Source organism: Cyprinus carpio, chromosome B16 (assembly GCF_018340385.1).
Source record: "Cyprinus carpio isolate SPL01 chromosome B16, ASM1834038v1, whole genome shotgun sequence".
Lineage (NCBI taxonomy): Eukaryota > Metazoa > Chordata > Actinopteri > Cypriniformes > Cyprinidae > Cyprinus > Cyprinus carpio.
In genome coordinates this window covers 5,420,892-5,432,207 of record NC_056612.1, presented here as the reverse complement: position 1 = coordinate 5,432,207, position 11,316 = coordinate 5,420,892, and the positions used below count along the sequence as shown (strand labels likewise).

At 37.7% G+C, this 11,316-nt stretch overlaps 1 protein-coding gene across 1 annotated transcript in view; it reads left to right on the top strand.

The window, feature by feature from the left end:
- Nucleotides 1-647: 647 nt before the first annotated feature.
- The window catches only part of bckdhb (branched chain keto acid dehydrogenase E1 subunit beta), a 68,882-nt gene continuing 58,213 nt past the window's right edge, over nucleotides 648-11,316 (top strand). The window contains exons 1-6 of the mRNA XM_042740427.1: nucleotides 648-885; nucleotides 1,650-1,727; nucleotides 1,811-1,879; nucleotides 6,197-6,330; nucleotides 6,739-6,894; nucleotides 9,438-9,546. Coding sequence (XP_042596361.1) covers nucleotides 693-885; nucleotides 1,650-1,727; nucleotides 1,811-1,879; nucleotides 6,197-6,330; nucleotides 6,739-6,894; nucleotides 9,438-9,546 — 739 coding nt within the window. The 5' untranslated portion in view covers nucleotides 648-692. The remainder of the gene's footprint in view (nucleotides 886-1,649; nucleotides 1,728-1,810; nucleotides 1,880-6,196; nucleotides 6,331-6,738; nucleotides 6,895-9,437; nucleotides 9,547-11,316) is intronic.

Below are 11,316 nucleotides of genomic sequence, written 5' to 3'. Positions count from 1 at the left end.
ATTGACTTTGGATTAAGATGCTGCCAAAAAAAAAAAAAAAGATGGGAAGGGAAATTGTGAGCACCGAAACCATATTGACTGAAACGAAAACGTGCTTTTTAAAACATTTTAGTTTGTGATATTATGATTAAAGAAAACGAATATGTTTGCTTGTATAGTATTTTATAATATATTAGTGCATGTGCATTAGTTTGCCCATCCTCTATTTGTTCCAAACCTGTATGGGTTTCTTTCTTCAAAATATCTTAATTTGTTGTCAACAGAAGAAAGAAACTCAAATGATAACGGAATTCAAATTTTTAGGTGAACTGTCTCTTTAAGGGGTTAAAAAGTACTGACTCGTAAACGTAATTTTTTAGATAAAGCCAAATATTCTGGATTTATTTGTGAATTGTAATATCCCAAGCTCAAATTGTTTAATACTCTGTTACGATGAACCAAAGTAAAACGATTAGTAGATTATGGTCGTGTCTCAAAATCTAGTGAGAGGACTAACTAGACAGCGTTTCTGTGCTGAAAATTTTCTTCCATACTTTTTTTCATGCGCCAAAATGCCGAAACACGGCCCGTTTGTTACGTACCTGACGTACGCTGTCAATCAAAGCTCCTCCCACGCGTCCAGCCAATCAGAGCAGCGCTGGTCCATGTGAGCGCTGACGTCAGAGCGCTCTTCCTGCTTGGTTTCCAGCGCAATGGCGGCGACGCGGCTGTTTCTGAGAGCTTCCCCCGTTAAGTGTTCGTTAACCGGGTTAACCGGTGGCGTGCACAGCAGTTTGGGCTTAACTCTGCTTAAACTGTCCCCTGCCTGCACAGCCAAGCCGCAGGCGCAGAGGAGACACGCAGCGCACTTCACCTATCACCCCGAGCCTGCGCCCTCTCAGTACGGTGAGTGCCCTTGTTTACATCTGAGACACTCATTCATCTACAAAGAGCTCATTCTCAACTATTCATCATACATTACAAGTGCTTGACAGTGTACTTAAACTAAAAATAACCTGTTTTATGAAAAGAATATTTAGTTGCCTTAAAAGTTATCCAGAAGTCTTTATAGTTACAAAAAAAAAAAAAAAAATAAAAACTTTTTAAATAAAGGAAACTATCGAAAAATATAAAAAATGTCATTTATCTGCCTCCATCAGCTAAAATTGTACTTAAATGAACTGATTTTTAAGACATTTTAATAAATCCCAATTACAATAAACAAATAAAATAATAATGAAATACTCATATTCATTAAAAAAATGAATAAATCATATTTGCATGCTTGTTTTTTTCCATAACTGCACATACGTGCATAATCACTGCACATCAATATAGTACTTGTTTTATTCCTGTTTGCTTGAAAGGAAAGTGCTACAGTTGCTAAAATTTCTAATTTAATACAATTAAATATATTTATATATTTATGCTATTTAAAAACAGAAGAAAAAAAAGATCAACATCTCAGTGGTTGGTAATTGTTAGACTTTTTTATAAAGTTTCATGTGTTCCTTGAGGTTCACTTCCAGTCTGAAGTATGGCGTGTGAGTGAACTGACATTATCTGTGATACCAGTGCATCTCTTTCATTCACCAGCAGTGAACTACAGTAGTGTTCATCTCTGTTCTGAGTGGAGAGACTGCTGTGTGATTGATTGAGTGTCTCCGCAGGCCCCACACAGAAGATGAATCTGTTCCAGTCTGTGACCAGTGCCTTGGACAACACGCTGGCCGGTGACCCCACCGCAGGTACGAGTGCAGCTTGACCTCTGGGTTCGTCCGGCTGACTCTAGCTGCTGTGAGAGAGATATTAACACATGTGTCTCCTGCAGTGATTTTCGGTGAGGACGTGGCGTTTGGTGGGGTGTTTCGATGCACAGTCGGCCTCAGAGATAAATACGGTGAGTGTTCATGCTCCGAGGTCACTTGAGGTGAAGTGTGCACTCACACTAGATGGCAGCACATGTTATAGAATCAAACACCTGCTCACTGTTCACTGTGTGCTGCATACTTCACAAATAAGAAGTACAAGATAAAGAGCGAGAAACTAGAGCGAGAGGTGTCAGTTATCAGCTGGGAAATATCAGTGTCAATTGATCTGAAATTTAGTTCTGAAATTTGAAACCAGTTTTGTGTAAAAAATGTTCTTTTTTTTTTTTTTTGGGGAGAATTATCAAATCCAAAATGAGATGTGCCTGAAATAGGGTTATTTATTAAATAAAACTACAACTCAAGCCACAAACAACATATTCATTACCTGAAATAAAATATAAAACACATATATTCCAGCCAAGGCAACATTTCTCACTTTAGGTTAATTAAAACTAAATACAAATTAATTGAAAACTATATATAGACATATTTTTAAATAAGCGAACAAAAATGATCAACAAAATAACTAAACCTTTAATTAGAATTTGACAACAGAAAATCACAAAATGTAATCTAAGTCAAAATATCAACAAAAGCTATAATAGTGCCTCAGTGCACTGCATTGTGTCTGTTGTATTCTGCATATTTGGCCATTTAGCGTCTGGTAATTATTTGCTTTTATGTTAATTGGTCATATTAAGAGGTGTTCACATTTGCAACTAAATCTTAAAGCTGAACCTACATCGAGGTCAGATCTTCATTTAAGTCCGGTGTCTCAATAAAGCAATTAAATTAAACCAATAACACAAAGCTTGTCTATTTCTTTATGGCTGTTTGTTAAGCAGAATGCTGCTGGAAGAAGCACATGACTCATATTTTGTGACTGAGCTGAATTGTTGAGCACAGATAACTGTAGATCAGTCCAGAACATTGGCTTTGTCTGACCCAGTCTTCCTCAGACGAGATTTAGCTCAGCGGTGCTTCTCTTTTCTGTTTGGTGTGACTTCGACTTAGCCATTAATCATTACATGTTTTCTGCTTTCACCGTTCACTTGTGGACCCACTCGTGTGTTCAGAGTCTTGCTGCAGGACAAAAGTTAAAGATTTATTATTATAATTATTTATTTTTTTATAAAGAGAGAGATTAAGACTTTTATTCATCGAGGATGCATTAAATTGATCTACAGTACCAGCAAACACATTAATAATGCTGTGAAAGATTTCTACTTCAAATAAATGCTGTTCTTTTGAACTTTTTTTCTATTCATCAAAGAATCCTGAAAAATAAAATGTCACAGTTTCCACAACAATATCGTGCAGCACAACTGTGTTCAACATTGATAATAATCAGAAATGTTTCTTGAGCAGCAAATCATCATATTAGAATGATTTCTGAAGATCATGTGACACTGAAGACTGGAGTAATGATGCTGAAAATACAGCTGCGCATCACAGAAATACATTACAGTTTAAGAAGTAATTAGAAAATTGTACAATAAGTTTAATAAATAAAAAAAAAAATAAAGTTTTTAAATGTTCAGAATCAGATAGAAAAGTTATTTTAAGCTGTAATAATATTTCAAAATATTGCTGTTTTTACTGTATTTTTGGTCAAATAAATGCATTCTTTCAAAAATGTAAATTTTTTTTTATAAAAATTGCCGAACAAAAAACCTTTTGAACTTCGGTGTAAATTCAAATTGTATTTGAAGGATGTGCGACTCTCAAAAGATGCATCATTTAAAAAAAGAAACATTATTAATGATGACATTCTTGTTTGTCTTCATCACTATATTCATCAAAGGGTTAATGAGGTGATTCTGAAAACACATCTAATACTTGTGTTGACTGTATACACTTCTTAAATATAAGCTGTTGTCTTGAATCCCGTCAGTTTTGATGTTTCATGTTTCATCTGTCTTGTTTAATATAGATACACCTGAAGCGGGTCATTTCCGTTGTTGTAACTAGCAGCTTTTCTAATCTGGTGTGATAAGCGTTTAACATTTTGATTATTTGTGTTTTCCGCTAAACATTCGTGAACAGATTGCTGTCAGAGCTCCTCTAAATCAAATTTAAAATGTGCTTTCAGTGCGTTTGTGCGTCTGAGCTCAGTGTCATTCATTTGGTTGCACTTCATCAATTATGCAGGAATAAATGAAGTAGATTCAGATCGAACAGAACACCCTCTACAGGTTTCACAAGCAATAAATAGTTAAATTATGCGGCCGCAGGAAAGAGGAGAAAAACAGACTAATGATTAAGAAAAAAAAAGCCATCTGCTGTTTGCCACTTGTTTTGGACAGAAGCGCTATATATAGAGGCACTCGGTGATGTTTTGAAATAAACACAGATCCACGTCTCCAGTATGACTCCCGCCGCGTGGGTGCCTTTTGTTTGTTATTGACGTCAGAGGTGTTGACCTTTGAGAGGGATCATTATTTTCCGTGCCGTCTCGTTAGACGGGAACGGGGTTTTCATGGCACTCATTTGAGAGAGTCTCTGCCCTCTTTCCGGCGTGCAGGTCCACGTGAAAGACTGAGTAATGCACGGCTCCTTCTGTCTGCTTTACATCGCTCTCTGTGAAGAGTTGATCACGGCCAGTAAACACTGGGTTATCTCTGAAATGCCCATCAGCAGCCCCTCGAATGCATGCCTTGTGCAACAAAGACGCTTTTGCATTTCAAGGACAGTGAGTGATTTCTGAGTCCACTGACGCTTTTTGAAATAACCTGCAAATTCTTCTTCTTCTGCGTTATTTCCTAAGGTGTCGTTTCAGGTTTGAAATTGGAAAAGCTTGATGGACCGCGTCAGTTACCACACAGAATCATTTTGACTTGTTTCTGTGTTTGTAGAAGTGTTTGCATTGGAGCTCAAGGCACCTCGTGCTTAATGTACGAAGCGTCCGTCATGGGAAAACAACACATGATGTTGTGAATAATTAAGCAAAGATTTTCCACAAAAAATCTGACTTATATCCTAAACCTAAAATAAAAAAATTGCTCAGTACTAACACTAAAATAAAACGATGACAACTCCACAAAATGAAATGGGTAACACTCCAGTTAAAATGAACGGGTGCCAGTGTTGTCTTCTGTGATGTGCAACACAAACACTCAGATAAAGCACGACTCTTTAAGATAATACCTTGACAGTTTGTGTGATATTTTGACATCCAGCCACAAAACTAAGCGAGCGCAGTCAGAACAAACGCACACAAAGCGAACCTGAGCGTTTGAAAGCAGACATCGGTCAGTAAGTGGGTTTTGTGTATTAAATTTATCCTGCATTTCAAATGGCAGAAGTTCTCTTCATTGAGTATTTGGAAGGGAAAATACTGAAATACCAGCACCTTTCTCACAGTGCAGAGAAACCTGATATTGCTCTTGTATTCCTCTTCGACCTTTGAACCTTTTGCCAGTTTATGTACTTGTTCAGTGTTGCGTGTGCATGTGTTTGTGTGGAACTGGCAGCAAGCAGAAAGTCATCGTGTCTCATCAGCCTGCGTCTCTGCGAGATGTTGAGCCGGACTGGACGCCCCCCCCCCCCCTGTCTTAAAGAACCATTTGTTTCTTATTGCGAGGAACATTTAAAAAATCTAAAGAAGTTATTTTCCACTGTAAACAAGCTTTTGTGGAATTGAAAGTTTCCGTGAATGTTAAAGGATCTTCCTGGAACTGTCAATGGCAATAATCCCTTTATTTTTTTTAAGAGGGAAGGATCCTCGAAATGTGTCTCGGTAGGCAAAATCGTGCAGTGTGCACTGAATCACTTTGCCACTTTGACATTGTAGCTTTATTACCGTGAAACCCAATTTTCACTTGTTTTCAAAAATCGAGAGCGTCTGTGATTTTGTGGTAATCGGCTGCATGTGTCCATAGACATGAACTTGAACTGAACCCAGAACAGTCCATTAACGGCGTTCCCTCTGTGTTGTGTAGAGACGGTTTCTTCAGTATTTTTCATGTGTCGGCGGAAGAGCCGTTCATGTGCTCTAGCATGAATAAAAATAACTTCCCGCTCTGAATATAGGGACTATTTCGTGTGGTTCTTTACAGGCTCGTATTTGTGTTTCCTGATGTCGTGTGTGCTTATCCTGATTTGTTTTGTAATATAATTTAATCATGAAGGGGGAAGAAGTGGTTTATGGTTTGAGAATACTTCCTGCTTTATACTACATAACATAAAAACCATAAAAGTCTGTATATTAAACGGTCTGCAGCTGCATCACGGCCCATGTTTGCGTTCGTTCCTGACAGCTTGCTTCGGATGAACACATCAGAGGTTGTACCTGTTGTGAAGATGCTGATTAAAAGCCCGCTCATTTTTAGAGGTTCTCTCCTCAGGTAAGGACCGTGTGTTTAACACCCCGCTGTGTGAGCAAGGCATCGTGGGTTTCGGGATCGGCGCAGCTGCTGCGGGAGCCACCGCTATTGCAGAGATTCAGTTTGCCGACTACATTTACCCAGCGTTTGATCAGGTGAGCTTGCTTTTCTTTAGAAACATCACCATGCACATTTTTTTTATAACATATGTTTACCCTCAGCTGTTCGTTTTTTAGTGTAAGTTCACCCAGAAATAAAGAAAATCATCACTTACTTGTTATAAAACAAGTATATTAATAATTAATTAATTAAGAATATTTTCATCTTGGAAACAGAGATTCCTGTTCCTCTATTCTGTCTATTACATCTAATCTTTGACGGATCAGAAAGTTCATGAAGGCATAGTAAAACTAGCCCTAGTGTTAGTAAATCTGGTCCTAAACTAAAAAGCATTTTATGAGAGGAGTTGTGGACATGGAGTCCGTCTTTTCTTGCTCACAGGTGTGAGTTGTAAATGTAAAGTCCTGTTTCTGTGTCTGTTTTATCTTCTGATGCTGCTGAAGATCGTGAACGAAGCGGCCAAGTACCGGTACCGCTCCGGGAACATGTTCGACTGCGGGAAGCTGACCATCAGGTCTCCGTGGGGCTGCGTGGGTCACGGCTCCATCTATCACTCCCAGTGTCCCGAGGCCTTCTTCACACACTGTCCTGGAATCAAGGTGAATCTCATCAGGTTTAACTCCCTTTGCAAAGAAAACTAGATTACTAGTCAGTAAGGTAGTTGTTAAGAGATCTTAAATATGGTCATGCAGAATCAGGCATTAATGAACAGCCAGTATGTTAGTTATATGCATGCTAATATGCAACTAGTTAATAGTGAGTAAACACACTAAAGTGTTACCAAATTAGAAATGATATTTTGATGACAGAATGAAGCCTGTTTTTTGGGCGATTGAGGTGACGATTTTGGATGATTTGACTTTTGTTTGTAGTCTTCCTCTTAAAATGCTCCTTATGTGATTTTAGACATTGAACATTTATATTTTTAATGAAGGAAAGTCCTAAACCAAACCACTGAAATTCTTGTATTCAGTCAGTAAATGGCTTCATCTATCAGATGCACCATGCATGTGTTTTTGAATGAAGTCTCTTCTCTGTTAAAATGTAATTTATTTCTGTGATGCGCAGCTGTATTTTCAGCATCATTACTCCAGTCTTCAGTGTCACATGATCTTTAGAAATCATTCTAATATGCTGATCTGCTGCTCAAGAAACATTTCTGATTAGTGTTGGCATAAGTACTGACTGTGATATGAATTATGACTGTGATTGGCTACAATGACCATGGCTTCTGCTCTTCACCGAGCGTGTCTTTCGCTTGTTCAGAGTGCAGAGGAGCACAGGAGTTTGTCACAGCTCACTCACACATACTGTACATGCATATATACACTTTATATACTGTATGTACTGAGCTTTAGAATAACACTATTGGCTTGTTAGATCTGCTTTACAGCAGAATATGAACTTGATTCTATCGTGAAGCTGCTGTGAAACGATCTATATTGTATAGGGTTGGGTATCGAAAACCGGTTCCATTTTAGAACCGGTTCCAAATTTCCAAGAACCGGGTATTCGATGAGACACATGCATTTCGATTCTGCTTAACGATTCCTGCGTTCGCTTTTCAATTTGATTAAAAACGATTAAGTGCAGGAACGGAAGGAATCTGCGCCCTGTTGGTGTGCAGCGCCGTTCCGTGTATTTCCACTGTAGAAAAGGTTGTTCCGAGCCGAAACTGACTTTTCATATTTGTCGACCAATATACAGAAAACTACATCAGTATATCATCAGAAACACAGCCGTTTTTGTCTTACGTGAACGTAAACAGATGAGAAAGAAAACACACACGTACAGTATTTTTTGCTTAAAGAGAGAACAGCTGCCTGTCATTAATGTTAATCAAAGAACAAAAGAAAATCATTCACTGATCTTGACTGCATATATTTAATAACTTTAATTGATTAATCTTTGTTTTATTTAAAAAAAGAAAACGATGCAGTGTTTTTAAACTTTTAATTACAGTTTCTGTACCTGAAATTGTGTAGTTGTATTTATTTATGATATTGCTAATTGATTTGTTTGTCCCTATCTTATTACTGACTGTTTACTTGTACTTTAATATTAGAAATTTATATTAATCTAGTTGTTTTTGCTATGGTATTTTTTTTTTAAAGCACAGGCAAAATTCCTCTTGCAGTGTTTTGTAGGCTGCTGATTTTTGCTCATGTTATTCAGCTGCAACAGAATTCTTTGTAAAAAGAAAGAATACATGTTTGACATATAAATGTTTGACTTAATTTTTTTTTTATATTGGATTTTCTATCTTATTGGAATCGGAATCGATAAAATTCAAACAATATCCAACCCTAATATTGTATAAAGACCTTTAGAAATAAAGTTGACTTTCTGACTTGGCTTGTATGCATATTCTAGATAGACAGACGGATGGATAGTTCTTTGAATAAAACGGGGCACGCACTGACACCTGACAGTCATCCCGTTGCTCAAAAACACCTCTGAATAGATGGATTTTAATTTCTCCTTCAAATTATCTGCTAGTAACAGAGATTCACATACTTTGTAATATTGGATCATTTTCCTGAATAAATAGTTGTCTAATTTGTGTCATTGTATTTTTATTGCCTACTTTAAGGAATTGTGTGAAAATCTGATGATGTTTTTTGGTGACATTTATGCAGAAATATAGACAATTCAAAAGGTTTCACAAACAACACTGTGTTCTGTGCTGTATGTGCTAATCATTTGCATCCGTGTGATGTAGATTAAGCAGCGGCTCTTTACTCCTCTCACTTGTACTAGAACACAATTCTCAAGCTGCATAGAAACGCTCAGAAAATGGGAGTTTGCATCAAATTCAAAGCAGGTGGACGTTTGAGTCTCCGCAGGCTCGTCTGGATTTACCATCTGAGCAGTCTTTGTTGTTGTGTGGCAGATCTTTTACTGCGTCTTCATCTGTGATGGTCTGTTGGGTTAGAGCGGGTCACTTGGAAAACCAGTGTTGCTGCTGGTGACAGTGAATCACTCTTTCCATCTCGAGGCATCTTTAAAATGAGCCCAATGGGGAGACACTGCGTCGCCTTTGGAGTCTTATGTGTCCTTATAAATGTGTAAACGACAAGTTTATCTGTTTTCCTTTTTCTGAAACCAATAATAGCTTTCTTCCCCATTCTGTGTCTGTTAGATTGTTGTGCCGAGAGGTCCGGTCCAGGCCAAGGGTCTGCTTCTGTCCTGCATCGCTGATCAGAACCCCTGCATCTTCTTTGAGCCCAAAATCCTGTACAGAGCAGCAGGTGAGAGCTCATAAAACACTCACAGCGGGATTATGGGTATCTGACATTAGTTGACCTATCCTTCAGCACAACATGCTGTATAGTAAATGCTTTTAAAGCAACATTTTCCTTCTGCACATTATTTGCATGTAGCTTTTCTGAACTCGTATTAATTGAGATGCTACATGGGTTATTAAGTTATTATCACAGATTGTTATATTGTGTGTTGGGTGTAATGGAATATGTTAGCATGCTTTAATGTTCAAAAAACATCATTTCACATACTGTACCTTATTGTAGCTGCTCTCTGCATTCTTTTATTTATCTGTTTTACTGAAGAGACCTTTTTGAAGTATATAGTTTAGTGTTTTTTTTCCAGTTTCCTCTTTCTTGTTTTTGTTGCATGTTCTCTGTGACTTGTCTTGGACTTTTTGTCACTTCCTGTCTCCCGTGGTGTTTGTAGTCAGGTTGTAGTCCATTTGTTCCCTTGATTAGTCTCCCCAGGTGTGTCTTGTTATCTTGTTAATCCCTGTGTGTGTGTATATATAGCCCCAGTGTTTCTTTAGTTCCTTGTGTTTTTGAATGTAATGATTATCATTCTGTTCTTTGTTCCCTGTGGTTTTTGGTTTATTGTTTGCTCTAGTTTTTCAATTAAATACCAGCACATAGATCCTTGCCTCTGCTTGTTTCCCCAGCTTCTCCACAACATTTTTCACTGGCGTAGTGCATCTTTGAACCTATATTTAGTACAAGAACAATTCTTGACTTTTACCAGTTGTTTTGGAATTGGTTACTTGTAACTTGTAGTGGAGTAAATGTCACTCAAGTATGGTTTTGAGCTACTCTTAACACCTCTGATTTCATGTATGTGAGTTGTGAGAAAGAGAACACTTAATTCTTTTTGTGTGTGTGTGTGTGTGTGTGTGTGTGTGTGTGTGTGTGTGTGTGTGTGTGTGTGTGTGTCATGTGAACACTGAATGCTTTTTTTTATGCCATTTCCTGATGTAAATTTTAAGTGGCCGAAAATTCAGTGCATCCCTAGTTCTATACAGTTTATGTTCTGTATTATAAATTTTGGGTTCATTCATAGGTTTTGTTTTCAGCGCTTTTATGCACAAAGAAAACTAGTGATAAACACTACATAAATACATATATACACAGGTAGACTGGCTCAGGCACAGTTATTGGCCAGATTAGACTGCCTTGTGTCTGCTGTGAGCTGTAATGTTCCTGTGGTTCAGTGGTAAAGCATTGCGCTAGCAGTGCAAAAGGTTATGGGTTCGATTCCCAGGGAACACATGTTAGGTAGAAAATGTTAGCCTGAATGAACTGTAAGTCGCTTTGGATAAAAGCATCTGCTAAATGCATAAATGTAATGCATGCATTATACTGGCCATTGGAAACCCTGCTCTCTATTTATAAAACTGTCATCATTGGCCATTGAAAAAACAAAATGTTTCATCTGCTAATGAAAACATACGAATAAAAACACAAAAACACAAAAAACAGCTATAGACCCGTCAAATACGAAAATGAAGAATGAGCTGCAATTGATATTAGCCAGAAAGATCTGGACTTTTTTACTCTGAAGAAGTATGCAATTTAAGAAGAACATAGTTAGTAGTATCACATTACCTGTTCAGTCAGCCTGTGGTGTTTATTGATCTCCTGAACGGTTGTTTCAGCTCCCATTTTACCTGCTCATAAATCAGTGTGGTCCACTGAGTGTTTTGATCTTTCAGACAGATCATTGAGAGTCTTGAATGCTCTTAATATTGCTTGATTCTTTGC